The sequence below is a fragment of the Rhinoraja longicauda genome, chromosome 7 (assembly GCF_053455715.1).
Source record: "Rhinoraja longicauda isolate Sanriku21f chromosome 7, sRhiLon1.1, whole genome shotgun sequence".
Classification (NCBI taxonomy): Eukaryota; Metazoa; Chordata; class Chondrichthyes; order Rajiformes; family Arhynchobatidae; genus Rhinoraja; species Rhinoraja longicauda.
In genome coordinates, this window is record NC_135959.1 from 50285448 (window position 1) to 50301830 (window position 16383).

General features: G+C 44.9%; 1 protein-coding gene across 1 annotated transcript in view; it reads right to left on the reverse strand.

The window, feature by feature from the left end:
- The window catches only part of ccdc138 (coiled-coil domain containing 138), a 54878-nt gene extending 41975 nt beyond the window's left edge, over positions 1 to 12903 (reverse strand). The window contains 5 exon segments of the mRNA XM_078402553.1: positions 8831 to 8972; positions 10791 to 10845; positions 12633 to 12809; positions 12812 to 12856; positions 12859 to 12903. Coding sequence (XP_078258679.1) covers positions 8831 to 8972; positions 10791 to 10845; positions 12633 to 12809; positions 12812 to 12856; positions 12859 to 12903 — 464 coding nt within the window.
- Between the last annotated feature and the right edge of the window lie 3480 nt (positions 12904 to 16383).

Consider the following 16383-nt stretch of genomic DNA (forward strand, 5'->3'; position numbering starts at 1 on the left):
CATAAGGTAGTTAAGGATACCAAGAAGTGAGCATGCTAATATAAATCTACTTCAAAATATTTAAGATTCATTAAATATTGTCACCATATTGTTTAGTTTTATGAAGATTCAAAAATCTCAAAAACAAGTATCTATTCATCCATGAATCAAGTTTAGAAATACTGTCTTGAACAAGTAGCCCAAAGATCTGGATATTGCAGCTGCAGTTCAACCAAATTCTTGACAACAGCAGAATTTTCCTGGGCATTCCTGACAATATGTTGAACAAGGCTGTACCTGTCGCAGTCCATAACTCTCCAATGTCACAGTCAAAGTTTAGTAAAATATTATGTCCACACCCACAACTTGTCCACACCAGCCAACATGTCCGAGCCACACTAGTCCCACCTGCCTGCATTTGGTCCATATCCCTCCAAACCTGTCCTATCCCTGTACCTGTCTAACTGTTGCTTAAATGTTGGGATAATCCCAGCCTCAACTACCTTTAGTCCCAGCCCGAACTACCTATAATTTCTATAATGTCTACAAACTAAATAAAACCATTTAAGGAGATGGGCATCTTTGGCAAGAGCCACACCACACCTTAAATGCGGGTGGCGGTAAGCCATCTTATTAAATCACTACATTATGTCTGGTGAAATTACACCCATAGGGAATTCTTGGGATATAAACCCAGCGACAATGAAGGAATCATGATACATTTACAAATCAAGATCGTGTGCAACTTGGAGATGCAGAGTGGGAACCAGAAAATGGCAACACAGCCTGCTGGATTGGGCAGTGCTATTGGACTAGCCAATGTAAATAACAACAGAGCATTTTGAACAGATAAATCACAGTGCACTGTTGAGGAGAGGTGTAATGCTTAGAATGGTAATTGGACATCAATAAGTGGTCAGTTTTGTTCTGGATGGTTGAGCTTCTTGAGTGCTGTTTAGTTACGCACATTCAGGCATGATGAGAGTATTCCACCTTAATCCTAGATTATGCCTTATGGAATCTTTGAGTTGAGTCACGTCGCAGGATACCAGCCTTTGGACTGCTTTTCTAGCCACAGGATCTGTGTACCTGATTCAGTTGACTAGACGGATCAAAGGCAACCCAAGTTAAGTTTATTGTGATACGCACAAGTGCAGTGAGTTACAGGAACAATGAAAATCCTGCGTGCTGCGGCATATAAACTGCACACAAATTATACATAAGTTACACATCAATTCAGCAAGACATTTAAAAACAAAAATACTGCAAGACAAAAGATACTAGCACACAATAAAACAAGTCCAAGGTCTTGCAAAAGGCGACCCGTTGTGTTCTTTTTTATTGAAGTAGAGTGAGGGTTGCTTCAAGAACCTCATAGTTGGAGGAAAGTAGCAGTGCCCCAAAAATGTTGACGGTGTCCACATTATATGATTCAAGTCACTCCTATAAATGTGGGTCATTACCAGCACTTCTGTGCTGTGAATGTTGCTTGACGAGTATCAGCCCGTACTTGAATGTTATGTAGGTCTTTCTGACATGAGCTGCAACGATTTTCTGAAGAATTACAAATGCTATCCGATCATTAGCAAACATCCTTACTTTTGATCTTTTGCTGAAAGGAGGCTGTAAGAAGAGTTTTGCTCGAACAGTCCGTGGCTGATAGCCCTTTGGCCGGTAGCACTATATTTAATGGCTGATAGCGCTGTCGCCGGTAGTACTGTTTTCTGCAATTGGTTTTAGATTGAATTTGGAAGCGGCGCTATTGGCCAGGACTTAACCGGGCTGGGTCGCGATCAGCACCCCGGACGAGGCAGAGAGAGGTGTGCTGCTGTAAAATGGGCCCCGTGCATACCGAGACAAGTATTGTTTTTGTTCTCTCTCTTACTAATAAATCTGATCTGTAACTAAACGGATGGGTGAGCCTTTTTCTGTTTTACTAGTCAGATCCTTGAACCTGTTCCCTTGCAACAGAGACTAATGAAGAGGTAACTGCAGATAATTGGGCACTGTCCCCAGGAACTTCTGCAGTGACAGTCTTGTGCCAGAATGAGACACCTCTAATAATTGCAACTGCTTTCCTTAATATAAAAATGACCAACCATGGAAGATTTTCCTCTTGATGTCCATCAGCTTCAGTTTTACAAGGACTGCTTGATGTCAAACTTGGTCAAATGGCACTTTAATGTCAAAGGCAGTGGAGAGTAAGAATACAAAATGGAATTCACAGAGAAAGTGCAATGAGGAAAGGATTAATAGACAAGGATAGATGAGACTTGGAATTTCTGGAGAAAGGTTACACACGAGAAAGTAAATTATATAAATAAATGAAAGTACTGTTTAAATAAAGTAGGCTTGCAGATAAAACCAGTTCATCACATTGTTGATCTAATGTACAGAGGTTTTCTAGATCTCAGAGGCAGCCACTGGGAATGCAGAGTTCCCAGCCAACATCCTTCAAGATGGTAACAGCATTGGATGAAGGAGTGGATCGGTGCCAGTGAGTGGGCTGTGGGCTCATCTCCAGTGTCCTCGAAGGTACTAGATATTCTGAAGTTGGCTGTAGCAGATGCCCCAGTGCACAGAGGTTAAACTATGGCTGTAGGAGGCAAGGGAATGGTGCATTGCGGGTTGAGGTGGTGGCAGAGTGAGCCGCCTTTGGCCCTGCAGTAGATGGGGGGGGGTTGCATTGATCAAGCACTGCTGGAGGCCCCACAGAGGCCAAATATGCAGATTGGATGCTGCCTGCAGTGCCATAGCAGCAGTGAAGGACATCAACAGCATTGCCAGGCCAGGCTGACACCTGCAACACCAACCCAGTGCTGCCTCCAGGAAAACAGACCTTAAAGGCCAGGAAAATATGTTTTTAAGAACTTGAAACTTGAAGGATACAAGATGGTGCCAGGATCATGACAACTCTTTGTGTATTGCCTCGGTATAATCTACCATTCCTACACCACAATCATTGCACTCATGTACTTGGGTATGATTATGTTTATATGTAATAAAATTTTACTGAATTCTATGTGGAAAAAGAGTTTCACTGTATCTAGGCACATGTGACAATAAAGTACAACTGAACCATTGAGACAGTAAATCACTATGTTCCGCCAACTTTGTGAAGAGTCATGCCTAGACTTTGCAATGATGTTAAGTATTGTTTAAATATTCATAAGGTGTAGCTGCATGAAAATGCAAGTTTTGTGCCAAAGAAAATATTTATTCAATATCCCCTAGTCTGACAGGGGCTGCGAATCATTAGGTTAAAAGAGAGGAAAGGGACAGATGATTGAGAAGTTGGGAAAAATATCAGGAAAATAAATGGAAGAGATTTGGCCAAATGATCCAGTGGGAGTGAAGCATACAGCCAGGAAGAATTTGGCAGGGGGGGGGGGGGGGAATAAAAGGTGGCACATATTTGGAGAAAGAAGCCTGACTTGGACTCTCTAGCACTGACTCGGCTAGGCTTGAACTCTTTAACTAATGACTTGTAAAATGTTGTACAGTGATGACACATTAACTTTACCATTCATACCTGGGAGGGGTGTGCAGCAGTGTATATTACTGAAAAATTGTCAATGTAGAAGTCTGGTTGTCTCAAGTAGGCTCTCAGGTAAATATTGTTAGTTTTGAAAGGAGAGTAGAGTTTGATTTGATAAGAAGGATGAAGGGTGTACCCTGCTTTGGCTTTTGCTAATGCCCCAATTTCAATTTGTCACCAACATCACAGCTCATTAAATTGTGTTTAATACTGCTTACACTTAAGTCCTATGGGTTTAAACACTAGACAAGTTCACAATGAAAACCAACTGCAAAAAGAATCTCACATCTCCATCTGGGTATAAAGTATGATGTGCCAATGCCACCATCTTGTTAAGTCTGGGTGCTCGCTACCATTTTCCACATGTTCAAGGTATTTATGCCATATTTGAACCAACCTTGTTTATTTTTCGTGATTTGGCCTTGCATTGTTCCAAATATTAGCCAAACATTTTAAATTAAGTATAGATATTTTTCTATGTTTTGCTTTTGCAATGCATGGTCATTTGCTGACACTTTAGCTATTATATTTCAGTAACAGTCATGAGAAATTATTGTAATGACAATATTTGAACAAAATATTAATGGTTGATAGCAAGGCGAACCTTCAATTTGCATAGGTTACATTCAAGCTCACACCTAAGCAGTCTATTAACACAATGAAAGAAAACCAAACAATACAAGGCTCACAATATAATGACATGTCCTATGCCACATGGAGTAGCCAATTAAGGCAATGGTTAAAAGCACAGAAGTAAGATATTCTGAGATGGGAAACTTTTTCCGAACACTTTAAAGCCCATTATTGTGTGTCAAAATGCTCAACATTTCCTAGAGGCCAAAATACACTCAAGGATGCAACAATATGCTTGGTTAAGCCCCAGGTCACTTCTCTCAGTAATAACCTGTTCTGCTTTTCCATAGACAATAGACGCAGGGGTAGGCCATTCGAGCCAGCACCACCATTCAATGTGATCATGGCTGATCATTCTCAATCAGTATCCCATTCCTGACTTCTCCAATGGAATGTTGGCCTTCGTAACAAGAGGAGTTGAGTATAGGAGCAAAGAGGTCCTTCTACAGTTGTACCGGGCCCTGGTGAGACCGCACCTGGAGTACTGTGTGCAGTTTTGGTCTCCAAATTTGAGGAAGGATCTTCTTGCTATTGAGGGCGTGCAGCGTAGGTTCACTAGGTTGATTCCCGGAATGGCGGGACTGTCGTATGTTGAAAGGCTGGAGCAATTAGGCTTGTATACACTGGAATTTAGAAGGATGAGGGGGGATCTTATTGAAACATATAAGATAATTAGGGGATTGGACACATTAGAGGCAGGAAACATGTCCCCAATGTTGAGGGGGGTCCAGAACAAGGGGCCACAGTTTAAGAATAAGGGCCAAATAAGGACCAAAACTGCACACAGTACTCCAGGTGCGGTCTCACCAGGGCCCGGTACAACTGTAGAAGGACCTCTTTGCTCCTATACTCAACTCCTCTTGTTACGAAGGCCAACATTCCATTGGAGAAGTCAGGAACGGGATACTGATTGAGCGTGATCAGCCATGATCGCATTGAATGGCGGTGCTGGCTCGAAGGGCTGAATGGCCTACTCCTGCACCTATTGTCTATTGTCCCCATACCCCCTGACTCTGCTATCCTTAAGAGCTCTATCTAGTTCTCTCTTGAATGCATTCAGAGACTTGGCCTCCACTGCCTTCTGAGGCAGTGAATTCCACAGATTTACAACTCTCTGACTGAAAAAGTTTTTTGTCATCTCCGTTCTAAATGGCCTACCCCTTATTCTTAAACTGTGGTAGCATCCTCACAAGAACAGCTCTAGTCAGAATGGCCTACTTCTCAGGACAACAAATACAATCTTGCCCTTGTTTAGACCACAAGAACAAGTAATGGAAAAAAGAACAGATGAATTCTATTTCTGATACAGCAAAGTAACCTTTACAGATTTACAGTGTTTTTCATTTTGTCCCTTATCATCCCATCATTAAATTCATTTCTCTCTTTTATTGATTGAACTGTTTGATAAATGCAGCACGGAAACAGGCCTTTCAGCTCACAAAGTCCATGCTGACCATAGATCACCCGTTCACATTAGTTCTACATTATCACACTTTTGCACCCACTCCCTCCGCACGAGGGGCAATTTAGAAGGGCGTAACCTGCAAACCTGCACGTCTTTGGGAAGTGGGAAGAAATTGGAGCACCCGGAAGAAACCCATGCGGTTACAGGGAGAATATGCAAACACCACACAGACAGCACCCAAGTTCAGGATTGAACCCGGGTCTCTGGTGCTGCAAGGTAGCAGTTCTACCAGCTGTGCCACTCGTCGTGACAGACAACGCTCTGCCATCGCTTTGCCACAACTGTGCCTCTGCGGAGATCGTCCACAGTGCATGCCTCTCTGCCACAAGTCAGTAGGTGGGCCATTGTCTGTACCTCTCCACAGTTGCATTTGTCAGAGTCCGAGAAGCCCCACTTCTTCAGGTTGAGTCCGCATTGTCCCACTCCAGTGTGGAGGCAGTTTAGGGCTTTCCAGGTAGTATAAGGCAGGTGGTGTCCTGGTGCCATCTGTTGTTTGGTTTTGGTACCTGGCACCGTTGGCTCTAGTTCCTCATGTTGGATCATGACAGAAGTCTCCTCATGGCGATCCCCGATGCACTCTGTAACGCGTCGGGCGACCAATTCTGTCAACATGTTAGACGACGACAAAAGCCAATAGCTGTGCCACTGTGCGACCTTTATACAATACAATACAATACAATACAATATATCTTTATTGTCATTGTACCCAGGGGTACAACGAGATTGGGAATGCGCCTCCCATACGATGCAATAATTTAAGTAATTAACAGCAACCCAACGAAACGAAACAATTGTAACAGTTTTTAGACAGGGTAAAGTGCAAGTTGATCTATGCGTTGTGGCCATCCGGCTCAGCAGGACCGGTTCATAGCAGCTATGGCCCTGGGGATGAAGCTGTTCCTGAGTCTGGAGGTGCGGGCGTAGAAGGCCTTGTATCGTCTGCCCGATGGAAGGAGTTCGAACAGACTGTTGCAGGGGTGTGAAGAGTCTTTGTGGATGCTGGTGGCTTTTCTGAGGCATCGTGTGTTGTAGATGCCCTCCAAGTCTGGTAGCTGTGTTCCGATGGCCCTCTGAGCTCTATGGACTACCCGCTGTAGAGCTTTCCTTTCTGCCTCCGTGCAGCTAAGGTACCACACAGGGATGCCATGCGTTAGGATGCTCTCTATGGTGCTGCGGTAGAAGGTCGTCAGCAGCTGTTGGGGTAGACCAGACTTTTTCAGTGTTCTTAAGTAGAACAGTCTTTGTTGTGCCTTCTTGACCAGCGCAGCAGTGTTATTGGACCATGTTAGGTCCTCCGAAATGTGAGTGCCCAGAAACTTGAAGCTGGACACTCTCTCCACACTGTCCCCGTTGATAGAGATCGGGGCATATTCCCCGTTATGTGACCTACGGAAGTTGATGATCAGCTCCTTGGTCTTGGTGGTATTTAGGGACAGGTTGTTATCTGAGCACCAGTCCGCCAGGTTCTGCACCTCCGCTCTATAGTTTGTTTCATCCCCGTTGGTGATAAGCCCGATCACCGTTGTGTCGTCTGCAAACTTGACAATGGTGTTGGTGTCGAATGCAGGAACACAGTCGTGTGTGAAGAGGGAGTAGAGCATGGGGCTCAGAACACAGCCCTGTGGTGTGCCGGTACTCAGGGTGATAGTGGAGGACAGGTGCGGGCCCATTCTCACTGCCTGCGGTCGTTCCAGCAGGAAGTCCAGGATCCAGTCACATAATGACGAGCTGAGGCCTAGCTGGTGGAGTTTGGTGATGAGCTTGGTGGGGATGACCGTGTTGAAGGCGGAGCTATAGTCTATGAATAGCATCCTCACGTACGTGCCCTGTGTCTCTAGGTGAGTCAGGACAGTGTGAAGAGCCAGAGAGATGGCGTCCTCTGTGGATCTATTTGCCCTGTATGCAAATTGATGTGGGTCCAGTGAGTCAGGGATGCTGGATTTGATGTGTGAGAGGACCAGCCTCTCAAAGCAATTCATGACTATCGGCGTTAGGGCAACCGGGCGGTAGTCGTTCAGGTTGGAGATCTTTGCTTTTTTCGGCACCGGAACTATGATAGCCGACTTCAGGCACTTGGGGACCGTAGCTAGAGATAATGACAGGTTAAAGATCCTGGTGAATACCTCAGCCAGCTGTTCAGCACAGTCCTTCAGTACCCTTCCTTGAACTCCATCCGGTCCTGCAGCCTTGCGTGGGTTGACCCTTTGCAGAGCGCGTTGTACCTCCTGTGTGTTCAGTTGCAAGACCTGTCCCACCGCCTCGGCTGGGGTTCTTTCACTCAAGGTGGTTTTGCCAGTTAGCATTCTTGACCACTGTCTTAAATACCGTACAGAAATACAAACATGATGTCTCCATTTAGCAGCAAGGTCATTTGCGTGGCTGGATGATCTCATCATCACTAAGGTCTCCCTGGCAGACAATGAGAATACATGCGAAGTTCTGTACATACATAAATGGATGACCAGGGTGTGCGGGATGGGTAGGTAGATGGTGCCTTGAGGGAAAGGGAAGGGAGGTAAGGCACAGAGGGATGGAAAGTTGGGTGCTGGAAACTTTATAAATGGAGACTGGACAAGCCTGCAAGGACATGGATGCTGGGAATGTCCTTGGGGTGTGAATGGAGAAGAACATAGGCAGGAGACATCCTGAGAGCATGACGATAGGTTAAGAAAGCATGCGAGGGGAAAACTTACTTTGACCCGAGTCATCAATACCTAATTAGAACATTCCATTTTCTTTTTAAATGCAAACATCTCAAGATGAATACTTTTAACATTTGAACGTCCTCAAATGACACAAATTTCCTTGTTTGTATCTAATACAGAATACAGAGCTTTATTTGTCATTCGGTACCGAGGTACTGAACGAAATTACGTTACCAGCAGTCACACAAAAAAAGAGAAACACAAGACACATAACCCCAACACAAACATCCATCACAGTGACTCCAAACACCCCCTCACTGTGATGGAGGCAACAAAACTTCCTCTCTCTTCCCCACGCCCAAGTCCCCGCGGCCAAGCCGCACCGGGCGCTGAAACATCCCGCAGCCGAGCCGGGCGATGAAAGGCCCCGCGGCCGTACCGTGCGCAGCTAAGTCCCGCGGCCGAGCCGGGACAATCTCCATTAGTTTTCAAACACATCAGCACCTAATGCTGAATGCAATGATGTTTTTCTTTAAGAACACCATATTTATAAAGGGTTTCCAGTCTTACCATGCAGAATTGTGTTTTATTGTTTTATATAGATTATGTAATAATCTGTTATAGTGCCGTCTCTCACTGTAGGTCAAGCCCAATATAGATGACTTCATAGGAATGCGCGTGTATCTTTGTCCTGGTAGTGTTTCCATAACATCTAAGTTAAGGACAGAATTACCATTGGTTACCAAGAATGCATAATCACATACAAATCGGCATTAATTCTTACTGAAGTTAAAAATTATATATAAATAATTCATTTAATGATTTAAATGATTCCGAATACAGACGAACACCACCTTATGGCCGTTCAGGTTCGGAGGTACGGAGTAAATTTCACTCGTGGAATTTTTGTGGGAAAAATATTAATAAAAAATTAAACAAACAAGATCTGAAAGAAACAACAAATTTTGCCTAATTTTATTTTTTTCAATTCACATTTCCAGTTGCACTCACAAATAATATGCAAGTTTGTTAAGTGCAAACCTCTCCCCCAGCATTTTCTTTAGAGCTGTCACGTTTGTGCAAGCTGTAAACCTGTACAACCACATAACGACTTGGAGTAAAAAATAATATTTTTGTAGTTTGATGCTGGAAAAAACCTAGAGCAATAGCCTAAGCAACGGGGCTTGCTACAGAATCTGCAATCACTTATGTCTCCAGATACAAAAACAGGGAAGTAATACCGAGGCTCTACAAGCCACTGGTCAGGCCGCATTTGGGGTACTGTGAGCAATTCTGGGCCCCATATCTGAGGAAAGATATGCTGGCTCTGGAGAGGGTCCAGAGGAGGTTTACAAGAATGATCCCAGGAATGAATGGGTTAACATATGATGAACAATTGACGGCATTGGGCCTGTACTCGCTGGAGTTTAGAAAGATGAGGAGGGGGACCTCATTGAAACTTACCAAATAGTGAAAGGCCTGGATAGAGTGGATGTGGAGAGGATGTTTCCACTAGAGGGAAAGTCTGGGGTCAGAGGTCATAGCCTCAGAATTAAAGGACGTTCCTTTAGGAAGGAGATGAGGAGGAATTTATTTAGTCAGAGAGTAATCAGAGATAGATAGTTTCTTGATTAGTATGGGTGTCAGGGGTTATGGGGAGAAGGCAGGAGAATGGGATGGATCGGATGGCAAAGTAGACTTAATGGGCCGAATGGACTAATTCTGCTCCTATCATTAATTACCTTATGACAGCTACTGGCCACTTAACAGATTCTTAATAGTTTTGGAAACTGATACGGCAATCTCTTATGTGGACATGTGCCATGAACCAGCATTTGTGGTATTGTCTTTACTGTTACGAGAAAAAACACCCAATAGAAAGGCATCTTCAATTATAACGTGAAATTCAATGGGATGTACAATTGAATGGGGGTCACCTATATTCAAATAACTGCCACAGGTTCTGTGCATCTACTTATTGTGTGACAAAAGGTTGCATAAACATAATTTTTACCTACTTTATTCAAAAATGAAAACATAAATTACAGGATGCTGCTGGCGAACAAAAGCAGTTAAAATGTTCTTTCGAATAAGGAGTGGAAAATACCCTCCCCTCACCCTCCACTTCACTCCATCCCCCTCAATCCGCCTTATCCTCCCTCCCTCCCTCCCTCCCCTCTTCCCCAGTAGATTTAAACTTTAAAATGTGAATAACTTTAAGAATATAACACTGATTTCAATGAAACTTTTCCCATTAGCACCAAAGGGACGACGGTAAGGTGGGCCTAAAATTGTCGCGTTATTGTGTGCCATTTTGGCTGTAGTTCAGGAACGAACAAACAAGAGTTTTAGTATATAGATGTCATTTCCCTAAAGCTCACATCGCACAAGTGTACAAATGTTATCAAACATCCATTAGGCAGTATTATAAAGATACACTGATTGCCTGAGTATTATACGAATTAAGCTTTCAAATCATGTATAATTACTATTTTCAGTCAACAAAAAAGTAAGAATCTTATAACCTTACCTTCAATTGATGAATTGTTGTTTGAATTATTGTTGCTTATATTTAGTGTGGTGTCCTAAAATAATGAACGATTGAAAGTTTTATGATTTTTATATTCAGATTTTCAAGAATCGAAGTATGTGATGTTCACTGCACAAAATACTTCATAATCTTAAAATACATTACAGGTAAAACACTGCAACACAATTATATTGTGCTGAATTGTTAATAATAGGCACAGAGTACGTTTCTACAACTTCCTTCTGTACAATATTGGCCTAGGAATACTTTTGATGCATTTTCATTGTGGGATATTTCAAATTAAATAATTATTAATTTCAAGTAAAACGTGACCAGTTTTGGAAATGCAACTATGCAACAATAGGAGAATTTATGAAAAAAATAATCGCCTTCTGCACACCACCCGGCACAATTGTCTCCGCTCCCCACACATCACTCTCTGCTTCCCCCCCACATCACATCTCTCTGCCCCCCCATCATTCTCTGCTCCCCCCATCATTCTCTGCTCCCCCCACATCACACAATGCCCCCCCCATCGCTCTCTGCCCCCATCATCAATCCCTGTTCCTCCCTCCACACCACTCTCTGCCCCCCACACGCACATCACTCTCTGCGCCCCCCCCCACACACACACACATTACTCTCTGCCCCCCTCCACACACACAAATCACTCTCTCCCCCCCCCCCACACACACATCACTCTCTGCTCCCCTCCACACGCATCAATCTTTGCCCCACACACATCACTCTCTGCCCCTCCCCCCCCCCCTCCCCACACACACACATCACTCTCTGTCGTCCCCCCTACCACCCCAGCAACAGATTGTTCCAGCTGCTACGGTCAGGCAAACGCCTCTGCTGTCACGCTGTGAAAACAGAGGATGAGACGGAGTTTCTTCCCACAGGCCATCAGGACTGTTAACTCTTATATCACCAGGGACTAATTTACTGTATTAATTTATTTTTTGTGTTGTGTCTTTTAAAAAAAATAATTCTATTCTGTTTTGTAATTTTAGCACAATCGGTAGGCATTGCCACTTTCATTTCACTGCACATCTTGTATGTGTATGTGACAAATAAAGTAGACTTGATTGACACACACACATCACTCTCTGCCCCCCCCCCCCCCCCCCCACACACACATATCACTCTCTGGCTGCCTCCCCCCACACACACATAACTCTCTGCCCCCCCCCCACATACACATCACTCTCTGCCCCCCCCACACACACATCACTCTCTGCCCCCCCCCCACACACACATCACTCTCTGCCCCCCCCCACCACACACACAACTCTCTGCCCCCCCACACACATCACTCTTTGCCCCCCACACATCACTCTTTGCCCCCCACACACATCACTCTCTGCCCCCCCCCCCACACACACACACATCACTCTCTGCCCCACCCCACACATCACTCTTTGCCCCCCACACACACATCACTCTCTGCCCCCCCACCACACACACAACTCTCTGCCCCCCCACACACACACACACATCACTCTTTGCCCCCCACACATCACTCTTTGCCCCCCACACACATCACTCTCTGCCCCCCCCCCCACACACACACACATCACTCTCTGCCCCACCCCACACATCACTCTTTGCCCCCCACACACACATCACTCTCTGCCCCCCCACCACACACATCACTCTCTGGCTGCCTCCCCCCACACACATCACTCTTTGCCCCCCCCCCCCCCACATCACTCTCTGCCCCCCCCCCCCCCCACATCACTCTCTGGCTGCCTCCCCCCACACACACATCACTCTCTGCCCCCACCCACACACATTACTCTCCGCTTCCCCCAGCCGCGGCAACTAAGTTTCGCTCACCCGATCCCCCAAGCTGCTGAGCCGAGTTTTGAACCGCTGCACCGCGGCGCTGCCGGAGGAGACCCATCTCCAGTCGCCGGCGTCCCCGCCGCCCAGATAGCGCCGCTTCCACCGCTCGATATCGCAGTCCGCCGCCGCCCCGGCGCTCGCCATCGCTGCCCGAAACCCAGCGCCGCCGCCTCGTCTCCCCGGCGACCGTTTGAATCTGGAGCCGCTCGGCTCGGGTCAGAACTTCCGCTTGTGGGGGGTGAAAGGGCAGGCTGGTCGCCATGGCGACGGCGCCTCAGTGCGCACCAAAGATACTAGAGGAGCAAGATAGACCACTCGGCCCTACAAACCGTGGTAGGTCATGGGTACATTTAAGCGCCATCTTAGTAAGCAGATTCTGTGTGCTAGACTGGCCAGCGTTCACAACTCTGCGATGTCTTCGTATATATATTTGCAAACAATTATTTTTGTTCAACTTCTTGGATAAGTTGATAGTTGACATGTATAACTATTTCTTGAAGAGTTACTGCTTCGTGATCTTTAAACTTTGGATATTTCTGATTGAATATTTGCTCTCGATCCATTCTGTATCAGGCCAATTTAATGAGCTGTTCTTCTTTGCTTTCTCTGTTAATTTTAATTTCACCTCCACAAGCTATATCTCCTTTTGTTTTATTTTAAAAAGTCAGAGATTAGGCATTTGCAAACAATAGAACTTTACGGCATCCACAAGAGAATCGAAAAGACATTTAACTTTATACTTGGAGCTAAGAAAATTTGAATTGGTGGAGATGCAACACCTGTCCCTTTACCTCCCCTCTCAACTCCATCCAAGGACCCAAACAGTCTTTTCAGGTGAGACAGAGGTTCACCTGCACCTCCTCCAACCTCATCTATTGCATCCGCTGCTCCAGATGTCAACTTCTTTACTGTAATAGCACCACCTTTGGTGAAGGATTGTAAATGTTTGAATAAACCACAGTGCCGCTGTGCAGCCTTGGGAGTTAACTTGTTGTTCTGTGTCTGAGCTCAAGATATCACAAATTGGCGACGAGCGTGGGATCGTCGACTCCCCAGCTTTACTTGTCTGTGTAGATAAGGAATTTTACAGTGGCACGGCAGTGTGTTACTCGTGTCACAAGATGGGACACCTAGCGAAGGCTTGTCGAAAGGCTAAGCTGAAAATAGGTTCAAGTAAGCTGCATTCTGTGGAGCAACTGCAGACAGAGGAAGAGCTACTCGAGATATACACCATCTGCAGCAATGAGCTAGTAAACCGGAAGACAAAGAATGTGTCCATACAAGTCCAGTTGAATGGAGCTCATGTCAGCATGGAAGTCGACACAGGAGCATCTGTGAGCGTGATTCCAGAATTGGTGTATCGGGAGAAGCTGAGTCAAATTCCATTGGAAGAGAAGAAAATCGAGCTACGTGGTTACTCTGGAGAGAAGATTCCTGTGTTAGGATGCGTACATGTACCAGTTAGGTATAAGGAGCAAAAGGTGGAGTTGCCCCTCGTAGTTGTAAAGGGGAATAAACCTGCGTTGCTAGGTCAGAATTGGCTGCAGATCTTGAAGCTCAATTGGAACGAGATATTCCTCATTCGTGAAGAATTAAAGTGTCCGGAGGATGTAATCAAGAAACATCCGAAGGTGTTTAGCGACCAGGGAGTGCCAATTAAGGGGTACAAGGCGAAAGTACGTGTGAAGAAGGATGCAACACCAGTGCATTGCAAACCATGGGTTGTGCCGTATGCTCTTAAGGACAAGGTCGAGAAAGAACTGAAAAGACTTGAAGCTGAGAACATTATCAGTAAGGTAGAAAATAGTGAATGGGCAACACCCATTGTAGTTGTACCTAAATCTGATGGTAGTGTTAGACTGTGTGGGGATTATAAGGTGACCGTAAACCGGGTACTTGAAGATAGCAGACCAGATACCCTACCAACGGCAGAGGATTTGTTTAGCACCCTCACAGGCGGCCAAGTTTTCACAAAAATGGACTTGACAAATGCCTACTTGCAGTTGGGTGTAGATGATGAATCGAAATCCAAGCTAACTATTAACACGCATTTGAGATTGTTTCAGTTCAATAGGCTTCCATTTGGTATATCATCAGCCCCAGGGATTTTTCAAGGGGTAATGACACAAATTCTAGAGGGAATTGAAGGTGTGGTGTGTTACTTGGATGACATCCTCATCTCAGCCCCTGACAGGCAGACACATGATGAAAGGTTGGAGGTGGTACTCAAACTTGAAACACACAGTGTAAGAGTAAAGGCACAGAAGTGTGAGTTCTTTCAGAACTCGGTAGAGTACTTGGGTCATAAGGTAGACAAGGATGGTCTACACCCCACCAAGGGTAAGGTTGATGCGATCAAAAATGCACCCACTCCCAGAAACATATCTGAGATCCGATCCTTTTTAGGATTAGTGCATTACTATGGGAAGTTTGTGCCAAATCTGTCCACCTGTTTACATCCCTTGAATGAGCTTTTGAGGAAAGATGTACCATGGACGTGGACACGTAAATGTGATCAAGCTTTCAAGTCATGTAAAGCTCAGTTGGCAGAGAGTTCGATGCTTGTTCATTACGATGTCAATAAGCCGATGAAGTTAGCATGTGATGCTTCACCATACGGTGTTGGTGCTGTGATCTCTCATGTGTTAGAAAATGGAGAGGAAAGGCCAATAGCATTTGCGTCTAGAACACTCAATGCCAGTGAGAGAAATTATGTGCAAATAGAGCGAGAGGCTCTTGCATTGATTTTTGGCGTTAGGAGGTTTCACAAATACTTGTATGGCAGAAGGTTTGTAATCGAGACAGATCACCAGCCGTTGATAGTGATCCTAAATCCAAAAGCACACATTCCAACTCTGGCAGCAGCTAGAATGCAAAGATGGGCATTGATATTGTCTGCATACCAGTATGACATTCAGTATCGTAAGGCAGAAGAGCACAGCAATGCTGATGCCATGTCGAGATTACCATTGGAATCAGAGGTTACACCAAACAGAGGACTTGTTTTATTTCTCTCATATAGATGAGTTGCCTATCACCTCAGGAGACATTCGGAAGGCTACTTGCACTGACAGAGTTTTGTCAAAAGTGCAGGAATATATTACTAATGTATGGCCAAACAAATTGCCAAATTCAGAGGCAGAACTGACACCATTCTTTGTTCGCAGGAACGAACTCTCAGTAGACCAAGGTTGTGTCATGTGGGGAGCGAGAGTGGTAATACCTGAAAAATATGAAGTAAAATTGCTAGAAGATCTTCATGATCAGCATTTGGGAATGTGTCTAACAAAGAGTCTAGCTAGAAGCTATCTATGGTGGCCGGGTCTAGATAAGGACATAGAACAAAGGGTGAAAGAGTGTAGCACATGTCAAGCAGTTGGAAAGAATCCACCCACAGTACCGCTACAGCCATGGAAATGGCCGGTTAGAGTGTGGCAAAGATTACACATTGACTTTGCAGAGTTGGATGGACAACAATTGTTCATTGTGATTGATAGTCACTCCAAGTGGGTTGAGGTGTTTCCGATGAACAAAATGACATCCAGCAAAACGATAGATATTTTGCAAGGGTTATTTGCGTCCTATGGATTTCCAGAGGAAATTGTGTCTGATAACGGACCACAATTCTGTTCACAAGAGTTTGCACAATTCATGAAAGGGAATGGTGTAAAACACACTAGAGTAGCTCCATACCATCCCGCGTCCAATGGAGCAGCAGAACGCACAGTGCAAATTGTGAAGC